Source organism: Macaca fascicularis, chromosome 19, assembly GCF_037993035.2.
Source record: "Macaca fascicularis isolate 582-1 chromosome 19, T2T-MFA8v1.1".
In the NCBI taxonomy this organism is placed as follows: Eukaryota; Metazoa; Chordata; class Mammalia; order Primates; family Cercopithecidae; genus Macaca; species Macaca fascicularis.
In genome coordinates, this window is record NC_088393.1 from 16,273,670 (window position 1) to 16,300,953 (window position 27,284).

Here is a 27,284-nt window from a genome sequence, read left to right on the forward strand (position 1 = left end):
TAATGTATGTGTTTGCCATTTGTATCACCTCTTTTGAGAAATGTCTATTCAGATAGTTTGCCTATTTTTTAAAAGGATTATTTTGAGGTAATTTTTTTTTTTTTTTTTTTTTGCTATTGAGTTAAGTTCCCTATGTATTCTAATTACTAATCCCTTGTCAGATGGATAATTTGCAAATATTTTTTCTCATTCTGTAGGTTATCTCTTCACTTTATTGATTTGTTTCTTTGCTGTGCAAAAGCTTTTTGGTTTCGTGTGACCCCATTTGTCTATTTGCTTTTGTTGCCGGTGCTTTTGAAGTCTTACCCAAAAAATCCTTGCCCAGACCAATGTCCTGAAGTGTCTTCCAAATATTTTCTTCTACTAGTTCGAAGTGTCATGTCTTGCATTTAAGCTTTTAATCTCTTGTGATGGTTAATTTTGAGTGTCAACTTGCTTGAATTGAAGGATGCAAAGTATCGTTCCTGGGTGTGTCTGTGAGGGTGTTGTCAAAGGAGATTCACATTTGAGTCAGTGGACTGGGAAAGGCAGACCCACCCTCAATCTGGGTGGGCACAATCTAATCAGCTGCCAGCACAGCCAGAATAAAGGCAGGCAGAACAACATGAAGAGACTAGACTGGCTTAGCCTCCCAGCCTACATCTTTCTCCCTCACTAGATGCTTTTTGCCCTTGAACATCAAAATACAAGTTCTTCGGCTTTGGGACTCAGACTGGGTTTCCTTGCTCCTCAGCTGGCAGATGGCCTACTGTGGGACCTCATCTTGAGATCGTGTGAGTCAATATTCCTTAATAAACCCCCCTTTATAGATACATCTATCCTACTAGTTCTGTCCCTCTAAAGAGAAGTGACTAATACAGATTTTGGCACCAGGAGTGGGATTCATACATCTATTCTATTAGTTTGGTCCCTCTAGAGAACCCTGACTAATACAGATTTTGGAAGCAGGAGTGGGGTTCCTACATCTATTCTATTAGCTCTGTCCCTCTAGAGAACCCTAACTAATATATCTATCTTGATTTTATTTTTGAATAGGGTGAGAGATAGGGGTCTAGTTTCATTCTTCTAAATATAAAGACCCAGTTTTTTTCAACACCATTTATTGAAGAGACTGTTTTTTTCTAACTGAATGGTCTTTGCACCTTTGTCAAAAATTAGTTGGCTCTAAATTCATGAATTTATTTCTGGGTTCTCTGTTCTGTTCCATTGGTCTATGCAACTCTTTTTATACCAGTACTATATGGTTTTGGCTGTAGCATTGTAGTATAATTTGAAGTTGGCAGTATAATATTTCCATCTAAGTTCTTTTTTCTCAGGACAGCTTTGGCTATTTGGGGTCTTCTGTGATACCACATGAATTTTAGAATTTTTTGTATTTTTGTGAAGAATCTCATTGATATTTTCACAGGAATTGCATTCTATCTCTGTATGCTTTTAGTAGTGGGCTCGTTTTCGCAATATTATTCCTTCCAATCCATGAACATGGGATGATGTTCCATTTTTGAGTGACCTTTTCCATTTCTTTCATCACTGTTTTATAGTATTTCTTGCAGAGATCTTTCAACTACTTGGTTAAATTTATTCCTAAATATTATATATAAAATATATATAATTTATAATTATATTATATATTATTATAATTTATAATATATTATATATTATATATAATTTATAATATATTATATATTATATATAATTTATATTATTTATTATATATTGTATTATATATTATACATTATATATTATATTTTATATTACATATTTATATATTATAGTATATATTATATACATTATACATTATATATTATATATATACCTATTTAATATATATTTAATATTATAAATATGTAATATTTATATATCATATATATTTATATAATATATTTATATTATATATTATATATAGTATATAATAAATAATATATTATATATATATGCACCTATTATAAATGGCATTACTTTCTTTTTCTGCTAGCTCATCTTTTGTGTATGGAAACACCAGTGATTTTTGTATGTTGATTTTGAATCCTGCTGCTTTATTGAATTTGTTTACCAGTTCTAAGAGAGTTTTGGTGAAGATTTTAGGGTTTTCCATGCACGTATTATGTCCTCTTCCAACAGGGAAAATTTGACCTCCTTGTCCTTTATTTCTTTCTCTTGCCCGATTTCTCTGGCCAAGACTTCCAGCACTATGTAGAATAAAAGTGGTGAAGGTGGGCATACTTGTCTTGTTCCAGTTCTTAGAGGAAAAGCTTTCCGTGTTTCCCCATGTGGTATGATGGTGGCTGTGGATTTGTCATGCCTATCCTTTATTTTGTTATGTATAATTGTTCTATACCTACTTTGTTTAGTGTTTTTTATCGTGAAGAAATGTTGAATTTTATCAAATGCTTTTCCTGCATTTACTGAGACGATTATATGGCTTTTGCTATTCACTCTGTTGCTCTTTAATAAATATGATGTGATGTCATTTTTTAATTTGAATATGTCAAAACATCATTGCATCCCTGGGATAAATTTCACTTGATCATAGTAAATTATCTTTATAGTGTGCTGCTGGATTTGATTTGCTAGTATGTTATTGAGAATTTTTGCACTTGTATTCATCAGATATATTGTTCTGTTGCTTTCATTTCTTCTTGTGTCCCATTCTGGTTTTGGTATAAGGGTAATGCTGGCTTCATAGAATGAGTTAAGAAGAATTCCCTCTTCTTTGATTTTTGGAATAGTCTGAGAAGAATGGGTATTAAGTATTTTTTTTAAATGTTTGATAGGATTCAGTATGGAAGCCATCAGGTCCTGGGCTTTTGGGCTTTTATTTGATGAAGGAGTTTTTATTGCTGATTATATTTCATTCATTATATTTCATTAGTCTGTTTAGACTTTCTATTTCTTTTTGGTTCAATCTTAATAGGTTGTATGTGCCCGAGAAATTATACATTTTTGCTAGGTTTTCCAATTTGTTGGTTTATGGTTGATTGTAATAGGCTCTAATGATTATATTTCTGCGGTATCACTTGTCATGTCTCCTTTTTCACTTCTGATTTCATTTATTTTAGTCTTTCTTTTTTCTTACTTGGTTTAGCTAAACATTTGTTCATTTTATTTTTTTGCAAACCAAACTCTTTGTGTTATTGATCTTTTTTTTATTTTTACTTTCAGTTTCGTTTATTTTTGCTCTAATCTTCATTAGTTCATTGTTTCTACAAATTTTGAGTTTGGTTTGCTTTTGCTTTTCTAGTGCCTTGAGGTGCATCGTTTGATTATTTGAAATATTTCTACTTTTTTTTGATGCTTTAAACTTCCTTCTTAATACTGCTTTTGCTGTATCCCATAGCTTTTGATATATTGGGTTTATATTGTCATTTAATTCAATAAGTTTTAAATGTTCTTCCTAATTTTTTATTAATTCATTAGTTGTTCAAGAGCATGTTGTTAATTTTCATGTATTTGTACAGTTTTGAAAGTTATTTCCATTATTGATTTCTAGCTTTATTTCCTTGCCATCAGAAAGTATACTTGATGTGATATCAGTACTTTTAAATTTGTTAAGACTTGCTTTGTAGCCCAGTGTGTGGTCTCTCCAGATTTTTCCATGTGCTAATAGAAAAAAATGTGTATTCCTCAGCTCTTGCACGAACTATTCTGTCAATGTCTGTTAAGTCTCTTTGGTCTAAAGTGAAATTTAAATACAATGTATCTTTGTTGACTTTCTGTCTAGATGACCTGTCCAGTGTTGAGAGTGGGTTACTGAAGTCCACAACTATTATTGTATGGGAGTTTATCTCTCCTTTTAGATCTAATAATAATTGTTTTGTCTATCTAGGTGCTCCAGTGTTGGATGCATATATATTTACTATTGTTATATGTTCTTGCTGAATTTATCCCTTGTCTGTTTTATTTTTGTCTGATATAAACATAGCTACTCCTGTTTGCTTTCGGTTTCCACTTAGGTGGAATGTCTTTTTCCATCACTTCACTTTCAGTCTATATGTTTCTTGATAGGTAAAGTGAGTTTCTTGTAGGAAGCACATAGTTGGGTCATTTAAAAAAATCCATTCAGCCAGTCTATATATTTTAAGTGGGGGATTTAATCTATTTACATTCAAAGTTATTATAGGTAAGAACCTTCTTCTATCATTTTATTAATTGTTTGCTAGTTGTTTTGTATATCTTCTATTCCTCTCTTCCTTTCTTATTGTTTATGATTGTGGTTTTGGTAGTTTTCCATAGTAATAAGGTTTGATTCTTTTCTCTTAAGTGTATCTGCTTTGCCAGTGGATTTTATACTTTTGAATGTTGTCATGATGATAATCATCCTCTTTTCACTTCCAGATGCAGGACTCCCTTGAGCATTTCTTGTAAGACAAAAAACTCAATATTGTCAGGATGTCAGTTCTTCCCAACTAAATGTATAGATTCAATGAAATCACAATGAAAATATCAGAAAGTTTTTGGGCTTTTTTTTACAATTTAAATTTTTATTAGAGAAAGATATTATTCATATCCACGATCTCTTAAAGTCCTTTTTAAATGAGTGTATTCCATAAGAAATACACTAAAATCATTACTTATGTTTCACAGGGGGAAGAAACTATGAGAATCCTATTAACCCAAACTATATCCATATTATGCTTATTTCTTAAGCATTTACATATTCAAATATGCTTGGTGGATAGTGATCATTCATCCCCACAGTGGTAAATTTCATATAATATTAAGTGACTGAGAGAGACTAAAATAGTCACATGTAGATTAGATAAACAGATGTTTATTCTGTTATACCTAAGCTTACTTATAAAGCAACATAAAATGAGCATTGGATAACAATGATAACAAATGTAAACAAACAGAATTAAATGCTAATCCCTTCCATGAAAAACAACAGATAAAAGGGCTTCTTGCTTTGTTAAAAACAAATCATGATCTATTGTATCAAAAAGGTAAGACATTTATTTTATAAAATTATATTTCCAAATACAGATAAAAAAGTCTTGAACAGTTAATTCAGATTTTATTGATCTAAAATGTGCAAAAAATATGATAATACTTAAGTTTATTAAATTCATTGTACACAGGCCAATATCATCCCATACAAAAAAAGTCTCAGTATCTTGTTAAGATTCAAAATAGTGTTTAATTATCTGAGCTTAAGATTTATTGAACCACTATCCAAATAAAAACAAAAGTCCATATTGTAAAAGAAAAAAGTAAAACTAAAAATATTCTGATTATTAATTATGATTTGAAATTCATTCCCATGAAAACATAAAACTATAGCCAATATCCATTTGAAAAGTGAAGAAAAATTGGAAGTCCCTATGATAAATACACCAATTATAAATAAAAATTAAAATCAAATGTTACTATTACAAAATGCACATGTTCTTTTAAGTTATTCAGGTTTAATAGATTTACTAAGGACAGAGTTCACGCAGCATGTATTTGGTACTTCTGTTTAGTACCCAGAGGGGGTAATTTGCAAAGTACCCCCAGAGAAGGTTGAGAAGGTAAAATAAACATAAAATTGTGATACTTTTCTCCACACCACAACAAAGGTGCTTGGATTTAAAAATTCAACATGCAACTCTAGAAGAAAAAGAGAAGAAACAATTTATAACCCCAAAATATTTTCCAGAAAAATGACAAAACTGGTAACTACCTAGAAATGTTATTAGTGAATCAAAGTGCAGGTAATGACAGCATTAACATCAAATGTATTTGAAGACTCAAAGTTTTACATGTTGTTGATGACAAATAACTAGTTGATTTTTTTAAGGTGGTAGGTGTGAAATAAAGATAATACAAATCTAATTTTTCCAGGAACTATAGCACTCCCCTGTCCCCATGAAATTAAATTATGATTTCACTGTTCAACATAATATAAAACTGTTTTGAGTAAGAGTGAAATAGAAGCATGAATTTAGATATGCACCAAACCCTATATGATGGACTAATTCACATGTAGTATTTTTTATAACAACCTAATTAGATATTGTCTTTCATTGCTTGCTATAATTCTGAGAAACTGCTTTTAACAACATACCTTTACACTACCGCTTAACTAAATGGGGACATATAAATACATAAATTTTTGAAGAAAAAAATTCAAGTTATTTAGAGGAGAAATAAAACTTCAATTATTTCCTTTTTTTATTATTATACTTTACGTTCCAGGATACATGTGCACAACATGCAGGTTTGTAACACATTGAAGCTGTGTTTAGATAAAAAGGTATATGGCTTATGATACTTTTCACAATGTAATGAATTTATATTCCAATTTTCTCATAAATGAAAGATTGTAAAGCAAAATATTTTGTTCCTTGAAAATAGTCTCTCTTTTCTCCTAACCCTGGTAAGAACAATTAGTGAGCCCTTGATTTCAAGACTGTTGCTGTCATCCATGTCAATTGTCTTTTTCATTAAGTATAATATTTTAAGAGAGAGAGAGAGATGTAAAAATTAAAGAGAAAAACCTGCTTTTGGAATGCAACAATTCTAAATCATTTCACTAAGAAGCACCCTTTGATATGCTGGTCTGAACTTTTAATATAAAACCTAAACAGTACTTATTTCGGTAGAATTTTCTCCAGTTTTAATAACTTCATACATAGCAATACTAAGGACATCAACCCATGCTTTCGAGATTTTGGTAGGTGTTCTAATAATGTAATATTTTAGATATGGCTCATTGTCAAGGTTGGGTGGACAGAGATTTCATGAACTGGCTACAGAAAGCTAACTAAACTCTTAATGACTGAATAATGGTTTGCATTTTGCTTGAGCCAAAAAAGATGTTTAAGCCATGTACCACCACATTCCCTGCTTCACATTCCTAAGTTTCTGTATTCTTCATAGTTTTCTAATGAACATATAGTTTTTCTGAGTAAGATTATTAAAAAGTTAACCTTTCTTCCAAAAGTATAAAGATAAAATACAATTTTTTTTTTACATAGCATTAAAGGCACAGAGATATTGACCGCTCCTCTTCATTATGATTGGCCCACTCCTTTAAAAAGACTGCAAGAGGCCGGGCGCGGTGGCTCACGCCTGTAATCCCAGCACTTTGGGAGGCCGAGGCGGGCGAATCACAAAGTCAGGAGATCCAGACCATCCTGGCTAACACGGTGAAACCCCATCTCCACTAAAAATACAAAAAATTAGCCGGGCGCGGTGGCGGGCACCTGTAGTCCCAGCTACTCCGGAGGCTGAGGCAGGAGAATGGCGTAGACCCGGGAGGCGGAGCTTGCAGTGAGCTGAGATGTGGCCACTGCACTCCAGCCCGGGCTACAGAGCAAGACTCCGTCTCAAAAAAAAAAAAAAAAAAAGACTGCAACAGACGATTCAATTGTATAAAATACTTCGAAGTACAGAAATTAAATGCTTTAGTCCATAAGTATATCCCTCATCTACTGTGTTGCTAGGGAACATATGTGAGCAAAATCTATCATGCACACTTCAGCAATCTCTTGGCAACCAGTGGGAAGGTGGTAGAAAACTTTTTCCAGTTAGAAAAGTACATTTCCATTTAAATGTTCTTGTGACTTGCTTTTCCACCCATTGTCTTGCTGCAGATTTTCAACTTTCAATAAAGTCTGACTGTGATGTTTTTTTGTATACATTTTCCTGTGACGAGCATACCTCTCGAACAAGCTTTTGCCTACTGAAGCCTCTATTTTTCCATTCGCTGTGGAACTGAACACATGAAAGTTACTGTAGTACTCTAGAACTTCTGTGTCTGACAGTTGTCCTTTGGACAAAAACTTTTCTGCCAAATTTCTGTCGTTCAGTTTTGTGGTGGTTGGCTGAGACGAACCTTCACAAACAAAGTAATGAACTTGTGTAGAAGTTAAGCTGCTTCTGGTTTTCAAACCACTGCGGAGTTTTCTCAATCTTCTGAATACTGGCAGCCAACAGCATCTTTTCTTAAGCAGTACCCATCATGGAAAAATCTGGAGACTCCATCTTTTACAGTTTCTTTTGTTAAGCTTCTTCCACAGTGTTGGTTTGTGTCTCATAGCTATCAGAATGAGCACGATAAACCCCCATGCCAAGCACCAAGAACCCAATCTCTTCCATTATTTTCCATTAATAAGTAACAGGTACTTACTGACCTGTTGCTGAATCTTCTTAGATAAAGCAAAAGGATCATAGCTTTTTGGCCCTATCTTTACATCCATTGTACAGGGCTAATTAAATTTACGGGTCATGTCTTCCATTTGTAGGTATAAATCGTTTGGTGCAGTGGGAGGTGGCCAGATGCCATAATATTTTGGCAAAGATTTTCGTAGCTCTAGAAGAACACCATCGGTACAGTTAGCGGAACAAACAATATCATAGAATTCCAGCTCTCTTGGCCTCTTGGAGGTGGTTGTAACTGTTTCAAAACTGTGCCATCTGGATATTGCAGTATACCCACTTTGCCCTTCCCGTACATGTGCCCGGCCACCTGATGCGAGAGGGGCACGCAGCCGTTGAGGAAGCGGAGTCTGCCGCCCGCCCGCCAGCTGCGGGGTACCCTCATGGGTGGCCTCGATCGCCGGTGGGGTCCGCATTTCTGGGGTGCTCGGCGCCTCGACCCGGATGGGGGATGGTGGCTCTGCTGCCATAACCGAGAACAGAAGCGGTAGGGGCAGCGAGAGCAGGAAAAAGAATAGGGCAAGGGAAGGGGCGCCAGAGAACCGGGGATCATTCAGGCTCGGGCGCGAGGAGGCCCGGGGGTTCCCGCGGCTGGTGCCCGCTAAGACCTGGGGACGGGGCCCATGACGCTCGGGGGCGCGGACGCTCCTCTGCCCGACTCTCGGTGGAGCGCGGCTCCGGGTTCCCGCCCCTCTGCCGCCGCAGCCGCCGGCCCCGGCGCTGCCCAGTAGACAGAATCGAGCCGAGGAGCGTCAGCAGCGGCGCTCCGCGCTCTCTGGGGCCCTCCAGAAAGTTTTTTTTATGGATATCAGCAATCTAATTCTAAAATTTATATGGAGACACAAAAGACACAGAATAACCAACACAATATTGAAGGAGTAGAACATAGTTCGAGGACTGACAATATCCAACTTCAAGATTTGCTATGAAGCTACATTAACCCAGGTGTTGTGGTATTGGTCAAAGAAAAGACAAATAGGTCAATGGAACAGAATATTAAAAGCCCCAAAAATAGATCAATATAAACATAGGCAACTTATCTTTGATAAAGGTGTAAAGGCAATACAATGACCCCAGATAAAAATATAATGTATTTAGAGATCAGAATCAAGGCCAGAGTAACTGACTGTAGCAAGGGAAGGAGGTCAGCTAGAGAAGAGATTAGAGAAGTCAACAGGAGTTAGTGATGCCATATCCCTTAGGCTATGAAAAGAGATCAATATTTGTAGCAGGATTTTATTTTGAGACACTGGCTGAGGTTTCTCTCATTCTCCTACCACCTCACACAGTCAGGTGCCTTCACCACCCTCAGGAAAAAATATATATATGCCTCTTATATGCACAGCCCTCTAGGAAGACGAGATTGTTCAAAGAGCACAGATGTTAGAATTTTTGCCTTTGAGTTCCAAAATACAGCCTTTAAAGTCATGGTAGAAATAACGATCTTGAAAGACAGCATTCTTTAACAGCCAGACTTTCTGAGAGCGGAAATAACAATGGCCCCACATATTTAGCATTCATTGTGTGCTAGGCACAGTTCTGAGTCCCTTATATTGAGAGCTCAGGAAAACCCTAATATAGGCAATGCTGTTGTCTCCATTACGTGGTTGAAGGAACCGAGGCACAGAGAGGAATTAACTTGCTTAAGTCACACAGCAGAGCCAGGACTTGAGCCCAAGCAGCCTGGCTCCAGATCCTATGCCTCTGAAGGTTTGGGAAGAGAGTCACAGAGGGAACCAACTGGGAGAGGGAGAAACAGAGGTGGGATGTTGGTGGGAAAAGGAACTAAAAAGTTCTGAGAGCTTGCCAGGGTGGAAGCTGCACCCCTTTCCCTTTGTTCTGAGCTGGGGACTCCAGTCTTGAGGGGACATTCCCAGGACAGATGAAGTGATCTGCCTCTAAGGTTGCTTCTCGCTGAATCAGAGTCTCAGTCTTGCTCCTTAAATCTGTTCTTAATCCTCTTCCCTCTCCTGCTCAAACACCTCCCAGGGCTCCCTACTTCCCACAGGATAAAGTTTTTACTTGGGCTCTGGGAAAACCCACTAAGGGCCTAGGTGCCCTGTGCTTAGAGAGGCAGTCAGAGTTTTGAGTTAGAGACATCACCCTGCCTCCACCCACTCACTCCTCTTTCTTAGATCCCACCAGTCCCCAAGAGCCCCTTGCTGGTTGTCAATGAGGCTAACGCAGAGGTGTCAGCATAGTTTTATTCCTGGGAATCTACAAAGGTGGGTGGGTGGGTAGGACAGTCACTGTGAGTTCACACCCAGGGGCTCCACCCACAGCCAAAGTCCACCCTCTGTACGCAATACCAGCTCCGGCTTCCTGCAGGGCTCAGGGTGGGTCGGCAGGATGCGGAAGCGCAGCAGCGTGAGTGCCAGGACCACCTTCATCTCAGCCATGGCGAACACCTGCCCAATGCAGTTTCTGGGGGCGAAAGTGAGGGAATCTGACTGTGCCCATGACCCCCATCCCGGCCCCATCATGCTTAGAACCTGGCCTGGGACCCCGAATCACACCCAGATCGGCTTGAGGGGCAGAAAGAGGGACTAAGTGTCCACAGGACTCCCATGTGTGCTTGCATATCCCCCAAACCTGGCCCAGGTTCCTACCTCCACTTCGGATCAGCAGATAAAGGAGGGGACTCTGCAGACCCCTCTAGGGGCACACTGCAGACCCCTCTAGGACCTACCCAACCCCATTCTGTGAACTGTTGCCCATTAACTCCTGAGGAAGGGAGGGAAGGAGAGCTGGAACTGGGACCGTCTGTAACTTCCCCCTTTTGTGACCCCTGCACCCATCTCCGCCTCATCAGGCCATCTCTGCCTCAGCCTCAGGCCATCCTTACCTGGGCCCTGCCGAGAAGGGAATAAAAGCCAGAGGTGACCTCTCCTTGATGTTCTCTTGGTAGAAGCGGAAGGGGTCGTAGACCTGCAGGTGAGACCAAGAAGGCTTGCTGGTTGGGGTCTCCCCGCTGGGTGGGGTCTCCCAGTTTTCTCCAAGACCACCAGCCTTGGAGAAACATTTTGGCAGATGTGTCTCCATTGAGTGGAAGTCACGTTGGATTTGCCTGGTCAAAACCCTGTCACCTCCTCTAGGAACCTTGGAACGGATCCCTAAAAGGGTGGGGTGAGGGAGGCAGTACCTCAGGGTCTGGCCACACAGTTGGGTTGTGATGGATCCCAAAAATACTGATGATGCAGATAATGCCTGTGTGAGAGAAGAGGGCAGTCAGGACAAGGCCCCCCTGCCTGAAGGCCTCTCTTCCTACCCAGAAGGCTCCTCTCCATGAGGCTGTGAGCACCTTTGGGGATGATCCGGCCATCCGGGAGCACAATGTCTTGGGTGCAGCATCGGGAGACAGCAGGAACTGGGGGATGCAGCCGCAGGCTCTCCTTAATGCACATGGTCAGGAAGGGCAGCTGGGCCAAGTCATCCCTAAGAAAACACCCCAGCCCCAATGGTTATCAAGTGAGCAAAGACACAATTCTCCAGCTTCTCTGTTTCTAAGCGAGACCTTTTTATCCCTATCACAAAATAAATTCCCCACGAATGAAATACTGGATAATTTAAAAAGCAGAGCAAAATTAGAAAAGCAGAGAATTAGAAAAGTACCGGAAAAAAATGGTGCCGATTTCTTGAAGATTATTCTGAGGAAAACACAACACCCTGAAGCCAGCTATAAAAAAAAAAGTTTGGGCTGGGCGCAGTGGCTCATGCCTGTAATCCCAGCACTTTGGGAGGCCGAGGTGGGTGGATCATGAGGTCAGGAGATCGAGACCATCCTGGCTAACATGGTGAAATCCCATCTCTACTAAAAATACAAAAAACTAGCCGGGCGTGGTGGCGGGCGCCTATAGTCCCAGCTACTCGGGAGGCTGAGGCAGGAGAACGGTGTGAACCCGGGAGGCAGAGCTTACAGTGAGCTGAGATCATACCACTGCACTCCAGCCTGGGCGACAGAGCAAGACTCCATCTCAAAAAAAAAAAAAAAAGTTAACATATTTGCATAAAAGTAAATATCCTTTATGGCAAGAAAGCAAACACAAAATGCAAGTGAATAAGAAACAAAATACCCAGATCCAGTGTTTTGGTCTTATTCATCATTGTACTAGAGATAGTAGCAAATGCAATTAGACAAGGAAAAAAAAAAAAGAGAGAGGATAGCAATTTGAAATGTGGCAGTAAATGTATCATTTTGGCAGATGGTGATTTTATACTTAGAAAAACAGAACACTTCACTGGAAAGCATTTACAAACATTTAAGATCCAGTAAGAGAGCTGAATTCTTTGCTTAATCTTTCTTCTTTTTCTGTGGCTGTTTAAAATTTTAATACATTGTACACTTAAGTGGTTCAAAATTTGAAAACTATAAATCATCATCTACCCCTATGGCCCAATGTCATCTGCTTCTTCTCCTCACAGGTTGCCTAAGTTATTATTATTTTTATGCATCTTTCTAGAGCTAATTTTTGGCATCCTAAAAACATGAGTACATCATATACTATACACATATTCCATATCTTTTCTCATTTAACAGTATGTCAGTTTTCTTGTCTAGCTCCTGGGACTTGTATCAAAATAGGGTTATCTCTACTCTGAAGCTATAAAATACTTTTCCAATGGTTTCTTCTAGAGCTTTTAACAGCCTTTAAAAAAACTATATACTTGAGTAATCTGAACATTTTCTTATTATAAGACATGGCAACCAGATTGAGTTGATTTTTTTCCAGGAAACTTCCCAGTTGTCCTAAGAGCTTTTACCTAATGATCTATATTTTTTTCTCTTGATACAAAATATCACATTTATCATGTACTATGTTCATTGGGAACTAAATTTAAATGTACAAATTATTAGTTTTCCCATGTAGAAATAACAAGCAGCTGGAAAAAGATAAAAGATAAGCTATTAATAATAATATAAAATATCTGAATAAAATTTAACAAGAGACACAAAGTCTCTGTATTTCAAATGAATTTATACATTTCCCTCAATCTGAATAAAAGGTACACTTCACGATAGCAACAAAATATGTAAGGATTGATCTAGCAAAACTTGCATATGATATCTAAGCAAGTATTTTAATATCTATTAAAAGCTTAAATATTATTTGAATACATTAATAACCATTTTACTATGACAAACCATGTGTCAATATTATGATGTTACCTGAAGTTACTTGATATGATATATCAAGTCAAACGAGAGAATATATTCAGTGCAAATGATAATCTAATTTTTAGGAACTTGATGAACTTACTCTAAACTTTTTTGGGAAGAAAAAATCATGAACAGCTAAGTCGATCTGAAAATAAAATATTAGAGAAGAGAAAGTTGGCTTAGGCAAAGAATGCATGACTAAGACCTCAAAAGCAAATGCCACAAAAACAAAAATAAAGAAATCAGTCCTAATTAAACTAAAAAGCTTCTGCACAACAAAAGAAACAATCAGCAGAGTAAACAGACAACCCACATAGTGGAAGAAAATATGTGCAAATTATGCATCTGACAAGGGACTAGTATCAACAATCTACAAGGAACTCAAACAAATCAGCAAGCAAAAAACCAAATAACCCCATCAAAAAGTAGGCAAAGACATGAATAGGCATTTCTCAAAAGAAAATGTACAGTGAACAAACATATTTAAAAATGCTCATCACTAATCATCAGGGAAATACAAATTAATACCACAATGAGATACCCCCTACTTCTGCAAGAATAACCATAATTAAAAAGTCAAAAAACAATAGATGTTGGTGTGGATGTGGTGAAAAGGGAACACTTTTACATTGCTGGTGCAAATGTAAATTAGTACGACATCTGTGGAAAGCAGTAAGGAGATTCCTTAGAGAACTAAATGTAGATCTACCATTCCATCCAACAATCTCACTACTAGGTATCTACCCAAAGGAAAAGAAGGCATTATATGAAAAAGATGCATACGCATGTATGCTTATAGTAGCACCATTCACAATTGCAAGGATATGGAGCCAATCTAAGTGCCCACTGACAAACGAGTGGATGAAGAAATTGTGGCATATATACACCATCACTCAACCATAAAAAGGAATGTAACCATGTCTTTTGCAACAACTTGAATGGAACTGGAGACCATTATTCTAAGTGAAATAACTCAGGAATGAAAAAACAAATATCATACAGTCTCACTTACAAGTGGAAGCTATGCTATGAGGATGCAAAAAGATACAGAGTGACATGATGGACTTTGGGGACTCAGGGAGGGAGGTTGAGAGGGAGGCAAGGGATAAAAGGTTCCATATTGGGTACACTGTACACTGCTTAGGAGACAGGCGCACTAGAATCTCAGAGCTCACCACTAAAGAACTCATCCATGTAACCAAAAACCACCTGTACACCCCCCCCCAAAATTATTGAAATAAAAACAGAAGAGAAAGTCATTCTACCAGATATTAAGACCTATTACTGAGGTACAGTAATAAATGTATCATGGCAAAGCTGCAAGAACAGGAAAACAGACCAAAGAACAGAATAGGGAGCTCAGAGACAGATATGTGAATAAGTGAAACTTCACATCTGGTAAAGGAAGCCCCACAAAACCCTGGGAAATGGCTGGATAGTACAGTTACAAAAGAGAATGTGGACAAAATTGGCTTCATATAAACTACCCAAAACTGTCCCCAAGAAGTCAAAAGGCAAAAAGTGACAGAAAAAAAGATTAACTTTAATACATATTCTCATAAGTAAATATGAGAAAATAACCCAAAAGAAAACAGCAAACAATGTAAGATGATTTCTTCCATAAAAAGAAAAAAGAAATGGCAAAAGACGTCCTATCCCACTCTTATTTAAGGAAATGTTCACTAAAAGAAGAAATAGGCAGACTGACAAAAATTTAGTGTGGTGAGTCCTCAAAGATCTAGGGGCAGAAATACCATTTGACCCAGAAATCCCATTACTGGGTATATATCCAAAGAAATATAAATCATTCTGTTATAAAGATACATGCATGCATATGTTCACTGCAGCACTATTCAGAATAGTGAAGACATGAATCAACCCAAATGCCCATCAATGATAATTGAGATAAAGAAAATGCAGTTCATATACACCATGGAATACTAGGCAACTGTAAAAATGAACAAGATCACGTCCTTTGCAGGAACATGGATGGAGCTGGAAGCCATTATTCTCAGCAAACTAATGTAGGAACAGAAAACCAAACACCACATGTCCTCACTTATAAGTGGGAGCTGAACAAGGAAAATGCATGGCCAGATGGTGGGGAACAACACACACTGGGGCCTGTCAGGGGGAGGGGCTGGGGAAGGGATAGCATCAGGAAGAAAAGCTAAAGGATGCTGGGCTTAATACCAAGGTGATGGGTTGATAGGTGCAGCAAATCACCATGGCACACATTTACCTATGTAACCAACCTGCGTAGCCAGAAACTTAAAAATTGAAAAAAAATTAATAATAATGTAATACTCCTGGTGAAGTTATGGGAAAGCTGGTGCCATCATACTCAGTTAGTAGGAATGGATTTTTTATCATTATTAAAATTGTAGAATGAAATGGTCTTTGATTCTGCAATTGCACTTTTGGGAATTTGTCCTGCAGAGATATTCACACAAATAAGCAATGGTCACTGTACACACATGCTGACTGCAACAGGTTTAATTTAGCAAAAGTCTGAAACAAGCTAAATATACATTGGTGGGAAGATGTTTAGATAAACATCCACACAGCAGAACACTAGTATACAATGCAACTACAAAAAAGGAGGAAATAGGTCACGAGCTGTGTCACACAATGCAAGCTGGAAGGTAAACCAGTACAGAGATTCTGGAAGGCAAATTGGCCATATCTACAATAATTGGAAAGATTCACACAAGCGCTTTCAACAAAGATGTGAAACAAATAAAATATGGAATGTTATGCCATACTAAAAAAAACAGCTGTAAGACACACTGTTGAGAGGCAAAAACAAGCCACAAAATGCATATAAGTAAACAGCAAAGGGCAAAATACATAGTGTATATATATGGAAATATATATTTCTATGTATATGGAAATATATACATTTTATTGACTCCTAATTATTAAATTAAATAAATATATTAATAAATTTAATATATATTAAAATATATCAATATGTATATATTTAATTGACTCCTATTTATATCAATAAAATACATAACATATATATGGAAATACATGATAGAGATAGATCAATGGATGGATGGATAGATAGGAAGGATGAATAGATAGGATAAATGGATGGATGGATGGATGGATGGATGGATGGATGGATGGATGGATGAACATATAGACAGATGTATAGATAGATAGATAGATAGATAGATAGATAGATAGATAGATAGATAGATAGATAGATAGATAGATAAAGCAGACAGTTAGATGACAAATTGATGTCTCAAGAGACCCCTTTAGGGAAAGGAAGGATATTAGGTGGGGTGGCATGAATGTCAAGGATAAACCCTGTCTTATCTGTAATGTCTCATTGAGTCTAAGAAGAATCTGTTCTCATCATTGTTTTTGTAAGTCAACGCTCATTTTCCATGTATAAATGCAAAGTAGAATGGTATTCAGCCTTTAAAAAGAAAAGAATCCTTTCGTTGGTGACAACATGGATGATTCTGGAGGACATTATGCTAAGTGAAATAAGCCAGGCACAAGAAGACAAATAGCAAATGATCTCAATTATCTGTGAGAGCTAAAACAGGTAACATAGGAATCATATAAACAGAGAAGAAAATGGTGGTTGCCAGAGGAGAGAGGAAGAAAGAACAGGAAGATGTTGGTCAAAGGGTACAAGTTTCCATTAGACAAGACGAATAAGTTTTCAGATCTATTATATGCATGGTGACTACAGTTAATAATAATACAATATGTTTTTCAAAATGGCCAAAAGAGAAAATTTCTAATATTCTCACTGCTAAAATAATAAGTATATGAGGTAATGGATATGACCATTAAGTTGATTTAATCATTCTGCATTGTGTACATCATAACATCACAGTGTGCCCCATAAATATATATAATCAAAATTTGTCAATTAAAAATAAAGACAAATTGAAAAACAAACTCATTTTCCAAAACTCATATTTTGAGAAAAACAGAAGATCTTAAAGATACATAGTGTGCAGACCTGTGTCTATTTTATGTACTCCTACACATATAGAAAAAGAGAATGTGTGTTCATATACAGTGGGCATCAGAATAGCCATTTTCTAGAAGGACACAGAGAAAACCATTGATGATGGAAACTGCCAGGGCAGGCTTAAGAAGGTAGTTCATTTTTCATCAAAATTTTTGGACACTTTTTTTTTAACAATGTGTAATTTTGCTTGAAATCTTGGTTTTAAAAGCATAAAAATGTTTCTCCACCTCACAGGACTGCTGTGATGAGTAAAGGCTTGGAGGTGAGGACGCTCCCTTCAAACGGCCTGTCCAGTTCAATGTCTCCTCTCCATCCCCAGCTCCTGGCCTGGTTCAGACCTCAGAATGTCCTCCCTGGGACTTCATTCTACAACTGGTCCTCTCCAGTATGCCCTCTACACTAGCCCTAAAAAGATTGTTCTACTACCTGTCCCTTCCCATGGACCTTGAGTTAAAATTGAAGTTCTTCACATTTTTCACATGTATTCCACACCCAGGCTCTGCTCCCATCTCCAGGTTCATCATCTCATCATGACTCAGTTTCTCCCTCTCTATCTATCTCTCTGTTTCTTTCTGTCTTCCCTCTCTTTCTCTCTCACTTTCCTTCTGTCTCCATTCTCTCTTTATGACCTTCTCCCCCCCCCTGCACACAAGCCACTTCTCTTTTTCCCTCTTTTCTTTCTCTTCTTTCCCTTCTCTCCCTCTTTCTCTTGGTCTCTCTCTCTCTCTATCTATCTTTCTCTTTTTCTCTCTCTCCTGCTCTCCTTCCCTCCCTCTCTCTTCCCTCGACCGTGGCCCAGGCTCTCTTCTTGACCTAGGGCACTACTGCCTCCCTCCCTCTCTCCTCCCTCGACCTTGGCCCAGGCTGCCTTCTTGACCTAGGGCACTGCTGCATCCAAATATCAACTGATCATTATTAAGGGTCTCAACCAAGACACCTCACTTTTATTTTCATGTCTTCATATTTTTTAGAGAAAGATTCTTTCTATATGGTCCAGGCTCATCTTGAAGTACTGACCTCAAGTGATCCTCCCACCTCAGCCTCCTGAGTGGCTGGGATTACAGGTTCAGCCACTGTGCCTGGTTGAGACACTTTCTGTACCGCCAGTCATGCTTCTCTTGCTCTCAACCTCATCCCTGCCCATCTGTGCTGGGAGTTTCCTGTCCTGGGGCTGTTCCCCCACCAGGCTGGGAGCACTGGGAAAACAGATCACAGGGTTGGATCCTTTCAAGGTCTCCAGAGTACTGAAAGGTGCTAGAAACAAAACTGGGAATGGGAATGCAGTGTGGGAGCGTTTGCTGAATGAAGACTGGATACATGAACGATGCAGGTGTTCTGGACAGGAATGAATGACTTCTACCCTCAGGTCTCCCTTAGAAATCCTTGGACGGCACAACAGGATTGAAATAGGGTACGGAAGAGCAAACATTCAGAAAGTGAAGATATTTGAAAAAATATGATAATTCAGTGAAAAGAGGAGGTGGCGGAGAAATTCATTTGTTGAATACATGCTAAGTGGCATCATCTGCCTTTACATACTGTCACCAATTCTCCCAGCAGCCCGGGTCCCAAAAGCCTGCAAACCATCCCCTGCTGGCCTGGCTGGGTATTAAGCCCTGCCTCTGAGATTTGCACCGATTCCCACTAAGAGATAATGGAAGAAGTGACAGAAAGCAACTCCCTCTCCCCACCCACCTGAGGAGCAGAACCAATGAGAAAAGATCAAGAATAGGCCAGCACCTGCACTCACCATTCAATCTCAACAGGCTCACAGTCCTTCAGAAGCTCTCGCGCTTCTTGCCGGCAGCGTTCCTGGTATTCTGGGTGCTGTGCGAGGTGGTATAGGACCCAGGAGAGACCACTGGCTGTGGTGTCATGGCCTGAGGGGCAGCCAAGCAAAACGGGATTTCTGGGCTGCTTCAGCACCAGAGGGTGGACAGCACCCATACACTGAGGCTCTCGGGAGAACGTAGGGAGCGGGAGGATGGGCAGAATGGAGTGATCCAGGGTCCACCCACCATGTCCCTGGGATGGAGAGGCCCCTGTCCCCACTGCAGTCCCACACTGAGACCCTCACCCCCAAACATGAAGGTGTCAGCTTCTGCTCTTATGTCCTCATCAGACAACTCCTTCCCGTCTTCATCCTGGAAAGAAGGCAAGACAATACCCCTGCCCAAATCACACCAGCTCTGGGGGCTCTTGAGTCAAACCTAAAACAATTTCTGAAGATCCATCCTCCTTCCAGAAAACCAAGCCCATCGTGCACTCCTAGATGTCTCTTGGTAACCACCATCAGAGCCCACCAACCACGGGCTTTCCCGCTGCCTTCTTTGCCTCCTATTTGGCCCTGCTGGGAAGAGTCAATGACCTATGAATATTATCTTGTCTCTGAATAATGAGGACTTTTGGAGTAAAGTATTACTGGCAACCTGGGTTACAGCATATTTCAATGGCAATTTGGCTTGGAGGTTAGAAATTAAGTATTGTCCAGATGCAGTGGCTCACACCTGTAATCCCAACACTTTGGAAGGCCAAGGTAGGTGGATCACCTGAGGTCGGGAGTTCACGATCAGCCTGACCAACATGGAGAAACCCTGTCTCTACCATAAAAAAAAAAAAAAAAAAAAAAAAAAAAAGCTTGGCATGGTGGTGCATGCCTGTAATCCCTGCTACTTGGGAGGCTGAGGCAGGAGAATCGCTTGAACCCAGGAGGCAGAGGTTGCAGTGAGCAGAGATCGCACCATTGCACTCCAGCCTGGGCAACAACAGCAAAACGCCATCTCAAAAAAAGAAAGAAAGGAAGAAAGGAAGAAAGACAGGAAAGAAAGGAAAAAAGAAAGAAAGAAGAAAGAAAGAAAGAAAGAAAGAAAGAAAGAAAGAAAGAAAGAAAGAAAGAAAGAAAGAAAGAAAGGAAGGAATTAAGTATTGCTGTATAGATATTTGCTCACATTCTAGAGTGATAAACTCAGAGAATCCTTCCTATCTTTCCAGAAGTCATCTGGGTTATAAACCTATAAACCTACAGGGATGGCAATCTCCCTGGAAAGTAGTAGTTTTTATTCCAGAACAAAAGAAACACTCTTCTCTTCTCTTCTCTTCTCTTCTCTTCTCTTCTCTTCTCTTCTCTTCTCTTCTCTTCTCTTCTCTTCCTCTCTCTCTCTCTCTCTCTCTCTCTCTCTCTCTCTCTCTCTCTCTCTCTGCCATTCTCACACTCACCCTGGAAGGAAGAAGGGGCAGATGTGCTAGCTATCCTATATAAGTTCCAAGATGTATAATGTATAATGTGGGGCCCCCTCTCTGCAGTGCATTCTGGTGTATTTACAGGTAAAAACATTGTGCTACCCTAGGAGGAATATGGGAATGGAGGGTCAGCTCTACAATCCTACTCTGGTGGCTGCTATTGCTGCGAATGATTAAAACAGGCTGCTGTGATCCAGGGGTTTGGTGCATCTGTCATCATAGATATAGACATAGACACATAGATATGCATTAAAATGTGTCAGACTGACTTACTAACATGTAAGTAAAATCTCAGGCTCCTCACTATTTCAAACTGAGCGGTCCCCTGCCAGCTGAATTCCACAGAGTCATCTCTCAAACCTATCTCTGACCTGTTCTTTTCAAGCATGTTCCATGGCTCCCACTGCCCTCTGGATCAAGTCCAAGTTCTTTCATTTGACATTGGCATAAATCTCCACTCTGTGACTTGAATTCACATCCCAGAGAAGCCCACCTTGCTCAGCAGAAGCACATCAATGAAGTCCAAAGTCTTGGACTTTGCCTTGTTCTTGAGGAAATTATCAATACCCTGAGTGCGGAGGGTTCGGCGCCGCTCCTGGATGACGGCATCTGTGAAGTCGTGCACCAGGCGGCAGGCCCTGCGGAAGCGCTGCCCATCAGGAGTGAGATGATACAGGAAGTCTGGGTACACGAGAACATGCTGGTTTCTTTTTTCTATAAGTGCACTGAGCTCCAAGATGGCGGCAATATATTCACTGGGCTTCCTGCATGAGGGAGGTAACAACTTAACATATGCAAAGTCCCAGGAGCACCTCTCACCAGCAGCTAGAAGTTACTGCCCATCAGGAAATTGAGTATCCGGAAACAGCCAGGAGACTTGACTCCCCAAACTCCCTTCTCTCCAGGCGTCCCATCTCTGAGAGCTGCTTCCATGCACCTAGGTACCCAGAGCATAGCTTGGACACCATGCTTCTCTCCTGTCTCTGCCACCCAGTATCCAGCCTAGACTCTTTTCCTTCCAAAAACTGTTCACAAAACTCAGACCTCACTGTCTTCCAGCTCTTTCTGGCCCAGCCCCCACCATCACCGACTTGCATCCAATGTCAGCTCTGTGTAGTGTCTACATGACAGGCAGACCTCCACAAAGCTCATCTGTGACTGCACCTGTCATCGGTCCAACCCCCTTGAAAAGATTCCTGGGAACCACCTGATAAAGTTCATGCCATTTTTCCTGATTTTCAGTGTCCTGGTATCTAGCCCCTATCTACTTCCACAAACTCATCTCTACTGTCTGCTGCACACGCTTGCCTCATCCTAGTCTTCTTGCCTATACTCAAATATTTCTACCTACTTGAAAGGACCGTACTTTCTCTCTTCCCTTCCCCATCCTTCAAAGCCCTGCTATGACACACAGAAAGTGCCTTCAGAAAGACACTTCTGGTTACCCCAGTCAGTCATCCTTTTCCAACCTGCTCCCTTGGGTTCGTGGCCCAAGTTCTCAGGCCATAGGAAAGGACTCACTCCTGACAATTGCTTTCAAAGTTGAAGACGCATTTCTGCACACTGTCCAAGGTCATAAGGCTGAGGTGCTCAAACATGTCCAGTCGGGCGCTGCCCTCTGAGGCCAGGCGCTGCCACTTGTCCTAGCCAGAGAAAAAACAGAGTTGAAGCTGGGAACTGCCTCCTGTGAGCACCTTCCCAGACCCAAACACCAAGATGGACCCCCCGCAATTATCCTCCTGGTCCTCTGCCCCAGGCACCCATCCCTAGGAAGGACCAGCCTTGGATAGGACCAGAAACTATTACTACTAGGAGATAAAGACTCATGGCTGGAAGTCGAGAGACCTGGGTTCAAGTCCCAGCTCAGCCTCCTATGGTCTGTGTGCTCTTGGTCAACCTCCTGCACTCCTGTAGGTCCCATCTATCAAATCTTTGGTAACAGTTAGGACAACATGCTTTGGGGCCAGATAAACCAGGATAGAATCACTACCTCAGCACTCCTAGCTCACTTACTATCTGGTTGAACTTTGGCAAGCTCCCTAATCTCTCTGGACCTCAGTTTCATAGTCCGAAATAGGGCAAAACCAACCAAAACCTCACAGGGTTATTAAAATTAGATTACAAAATATATATCATGGAGTTGGCAAATGGTACTGTTTCTAAGATATGGTGAGTGCTCGGTAAATGTTGGTTTTACTCATCTCCATTGCTATAAATTCATTTCAAAAATATCCCTGTTGTGGTAGGGGAATATTACACACTGGGGCCTATCAGGGGGTTGGGGACAAAGGGAGGGAGAGCATAAAGACAAATACCTAGTGCATGTGGGGCTTAAAACCTGGATTACGGTTTGGTGGGTGCATGTATACCTATGGCACATATATACCTATGTAACAAACCTGCACATTCTGCACATGTATCCCAGAACTTAAAGCAAGTGTGTGTGTGTGTGTGTGTGTGTGTGTGTGTGTGTGTGTGTGTGTGTGTGTGTGTATATATACCGTGTTGTTCTTGCTTGGGCCATTTCTCAGGCTTGTGTTTGCAGGGAACAACATTGAGAGATAAGGCAATGACTGCCCCTGGACCAATATCAGGCTTGCTTCTGCTTGCTAAAAAAAGCAGATTCCCGGCCAGGCATGGTGGTTCACGCCTGAAATTCCAGCACTTTAGGAGGCTGATCCAGGCGGATCACGAGGTCAGGAGATCGAGACCATCCTGACTAACGTGGTGAAACCCCATCTGTACTAAAAACACAAAAAATTAGCTGGACATGGTGGCAGGTGCCTGGAGTTCCAACTACTCGGGAGGCTGAGGCAGGAGAACGGTGTGAACCCGGGAGGCAGAGTTTGCAGTGAGCAGAGATCACGCCACTGCACTCCAGCCTGGGCAAGAGAGTCCATCTCAAAAAAAAAAAAAAAAAAGCAGATTCCCTAAGTCTAGTGCTTGTTTCCTTCCATGCAATGTACTGCATGAGCAGGCAACTATTGAAACCTCTCTGTGGCACCCCGTGGGATTTGGGTGGTTTGGAGAAATGATGCAAACCAAGAACATACTGCTTGCTATGCCATGAGTAATAAATAGTCATTTGTCTCTGACCCAGGACTCTCGTATCTCCTTGCAAAATCACTGAAGTATTAACAAAGCTAGCTTATCAGCTTGCAAGTAAGAAAACCATCCTAAGCACTTCGCAAAATCCCAACTGCCAATTCTTCACTTCTCCCTGAATTCATACACTTTGCACTATGATTTTCCAGCAACTTCTATTAAGAAATGGAGCCTCTTTTATGCCACTTTGAGTCTGTGCTGACCTAAGCCTGGTTGAACTTTGAAACATTGCAGAGAGAAAATCCAGAGACATTGCAGTCTCCTCGTAGTCTCTCAGAACCCAGTCTATGCCATGTGAACAGCAGGGTGCATACTGGAGGCAGAGAAACACATGGGGAAAAGTCCAGGTGTCACAGCTGAGGCCATCCTAGATCAACCTGAAGTTGGTGAAGCCCCAAACAAACATGTGAATAAACTGAGCCAGGATCAGCAAAACTGTTCATCTGACCCACAGCTGCACATGTACCAAGAGTGATCCCACCCACATGCAGAAGAAACAGCCAACTGTCTCACACATTTGTTAGGTATCATAAACCCTTATTGCTCTGAACCAGTGAGTTTTGAGGCAGTTTGTACTCAGCAATTGCTACTATGCAATCTTCATCTTTACTCTCTTGAGTTTGAAGGGTTTCTGTGAGAGAAACATGGAATCTCACACCTTCTGAGAGCTACTATGTGCCGGGGACATGAATCCACTACATCATGTTACCACCATTTAAGTAGAGATTAATATTCCCATTTTACAGATAGGGAAACCAAGGCTCAGAGAGGAAGAGCATTGGCCCCAAAGCACAACTAAAATTGCAGACCAGATATGCCTGTGGTCCTTCCACCCCGAGGCTCCACTGGAACTCATAGTTCAAGGGACTCACATGCATGATGTTCACACTCTTGTTGAAAATCTTCATATAAGGCTTCAGGATGTTGAAATGGAAGGCAGGAGTCAGCATGCGACGGTGGCGGCTCCACTTGTCACCACCACTCAGCAGGAGCCCATCCCCTAGCAGGGCAATCAAGAACAGTGGTCAAGGGCAGCACCCTCCCTTATCCCTAAATGACATCCCCAACCCCAATTCACCTCAATTACTCACCCAACCAGGGCTTCAGGAAGCCATAGAAAATCATATCCTTGGGTGCAACAGCAGCTGACATCATTGAGGACCATCAGGGGCCATGGGGTAAGAGAAGGACTTTGAGTATGGAGGAATGCTCCCAGTCAGGGGTGTGCACTTTTCACTTTTCCCACCCAGCATAGCAGGAAAAAGGTCAAGGATAGAGGAAGAAGGGAGGATGGTGGAGGAAGGAGAGACCAGACCAGGCTGCAGTAGCACAGCAATAAAACAGTATGCTCCAGCACACAATGACATATCTCCTACATGGTCCAACATGTTCTGCAACACCTGAGCATAGCTCAACACTCTACAGAATGCCTTTACAGGGATCTAGGACACCTTGTATGTCCCCAGCACTCTCTGCTATCTTCTGACATGGATCTGGGACCTGGGATATTGCCCTGACATGTGTTAACATTTCCTGACATGGCCAAAACACACGTGACAAACCCTAAATCACACAACATGCTCTCCCATGCGCCTGAGATGGTGTAACATGACCTCTGTGTACTACAATGACGGGTTCAGATGACATTTAAATATGATGCCAATAATGTCTTAAACATGGCCCAGGCGTAACCAAGCCTATTCTTCAGGCATAATTCAAATCTACCCTAAGACCTAACTCGACTAAGACTCAAATAATACCTCACACAGTTCTCAAAGAGACCCTGGGTCCTACACCTTGGACAAGCACCAAACATGGCCAAGACATGTGAAGCAGGATAAAAAGACAACCTCACACTACATCTCAGACAAGAACCAAAAAGACTCTGACATGCCCCAAATGTCCTCAGCCACAGCTGAGCCCCACACATGATGACTTCTCTGTGTGATCCCAGGTGGAAGCATATACCAGATACAATCAAATATAATGTAGAAAACACAGGCTATCTATGGGACCCTTGGGAGAAAGGTGGGCTTTCTGGTTGGAACTGGGCTTCTGAGACTCATCGTTGACACCATATGAAAAGGCAAACTGACACAGAGAATGGTAAAACCGAGAGGAGACTGATTCCCAGTGATGTGGATTAATTGACACCTGGATCCAACTATGCCTGAAGACCACTCTTCCTGGACTTACAGCACATTGATTCTCTTTATTTGCTTAGACCACATGGGCTTGAGTTTCCATCACTCGCAACTAAAAGAGACTTCAGCAGTCAGAGAGAGTTGAGGACCTGCCCAGAGTCACTCACCATCTTCAGGTTACAGCCATAGTTTCTGTGGGATGCTGCCCCTGCCCCTGCTTGGCTTGGCCTGTTCAAGGATAGGATGAGCAGAGGGAAAGAAAGGGCCCCAGACTGGAATGGGATCTCCTACTGGAGATTCTTGGGGCCTGGAGCAGGAGAGTCATGAATAGGGTGGATGAGTGACAGGATTAGGTAGAAGGAATAAACTCACCAGAGGTGAACATCACATAAATAGCAGCCCAGATTCTCCACCAGCCTCAAATCCCCCTAGTGCTGTAGACTTAGGGACAGACAAGGTTGATGCCAGGCCTGGCAGGGGGACCTGGATACTAATGATGTCCACTGCATCACCCCCCCTTGCTTTAACGTCTTTTTACTCATTTTTCCAGCAACCCCTCCTCCAGGAAGCCTTCCAACCTGCCCCCAGGAAAGATCTTATTCTCCCGGTTTCACACCCATCTCCTTCTTGCCAATTCCTGACTCCACGAAGTTTGAGCTGTCTCTGTCCAGATCCATTTCCTCAAGCATGGGGCTTCCTTGAGGATAGGGCCTTAAATTGAGGCTTCTTGGGGCCACAGTGGTGCCCAGAACACAAAAGCAGAGACAGATGGCAGTGGAGGGAGGAGGTGCTGAGATGGGGGTTGGTGAATACATGAAGGAAAGAGGAACATGGCTGAGAGAGAAGCAGGAGGAGGGCGCTGGGTCCTGCAGGGGCCACATAGAAGCTTGAGGAGGGGAGAGGCTAGAAGGCCTTTGATGTTTCCCAGCTCCCCCTGCCCCAACACAAGTTCTGCTTGGGTACCTGAGGCACTGGTGATAGGCCGGATGGTGTCAGGGTGGCATAAAGTGAGGAGGGGAAAGGTAGGACCCATCCAAAACTTAAAACCCTGGGGATAGGTGGCCACCAGCTGGGTGACCTTCTTCATGCCCTCTTCCGTGGGAGTGACCTGAAAGCAAGGCAGACGCCATCAGCCCTTGTGACGGTTAATTCTAGGTGTCCTGAATTAACCACGAATTCCATGTGACTGAGCCAAGAGATGCCCAGATAACATATGCTGATAAAACATTATTTCTGGATGTGTCCATCGGTGTATTTCCAGAAGAGATTCGCATTTGAATAGGTAAACTGAGGAAGGATGATCCACCTCCCCAGTGGGAGTGGGTGTCATCCAACCCTTTGATGGTGCAGATAGAACAAAGAGGCAGAGGAAAGGGTGGATGTGAGCTGTCTTCTGGAGCTGGCTCATCCATCCACTCTTGTCCTTGGACATGAGAACTCCAGGTTCTCAGGTCTTTTGGGACTCCCACTGAATTTACACCACCAGTGTCCC

At 41.1% G+C, this 27,284-nt stretch overlaps 1 protein-coding gene and 1 pseudogene across 11 annotated transcripts in view; both read right to left on the reverse strand.

Annotated features, from left to right (window-relative positions):
• Positions 1-7,324: 7,324 nt before the first annotated feature.
• On the reverse strand, positions 7,325-8,878 carry LOC102134667 (inositol polyphosphate multikinase pseudogene; annotated as a pseudogene).
• A 1,454-nt stretch (positions 8,879-10,332) lies between these two features.
• The window catches only part of CYP4F11 (cytochrome P450 family 4 subfamily F member 11), a 29,394-nt gene continuing 12,442 nt past the window's right edge, over positions 10,333-27,284 (reverse strand). For 5 of the 11 annotated variants that reach the window (XM_065534754.1, XM_065534753.1, XM_005588306.4 and 2 more), the window contains 11 exons: positions 26,756-26,900; positions 24,740-24,793; positions 24,521-24,648; positions 22,065-22,186; positions 21,037-21,307; positions 19,381-19,447; positions 19,054-19,183; positions 11,444-11,577; positions 11,285-11,349; positions 10,988-11,070; positions 10,333-10,566 (listed from right to left, as the gene is read on the reverse strand). In XM_065534754.1, the coding sequence (XP_065390826.1) occupies positions 10,389-10,566; positions 10,988-11,070; positions 11,285-11,349; positions 11,444-11,577; positions 19,054-19,183; positions 19,381-19,447; positions 21,037-21,307; positions 22,065-22,186; positions 24,521-24,648; positions 24,740-24,793; positions 26,756-26,900 (1,377 nt within the window). In that variant the 3' untranslated portion in view covers positions 10,333-10,388. Of the gene's footprint in view, positions 10,567-10,987; positions 11,071-11,284; positions 11,350-11,443; positions 11,578-19,053; positions 19,184-19,380; positions 19,448-20,197; positions 20,521-21,036; positions 21,308-22,064; positions 22,187-24,520; positions 24,649-24,739; positions 24,794-26,755; positions 26,901-27,284 lie in introns of those variants that run through there. The other 6 variants (XM_074026230.1, XM_074026228.1, XM_074026229.1 and 3 more) reach the window with 3 other exon arrangements.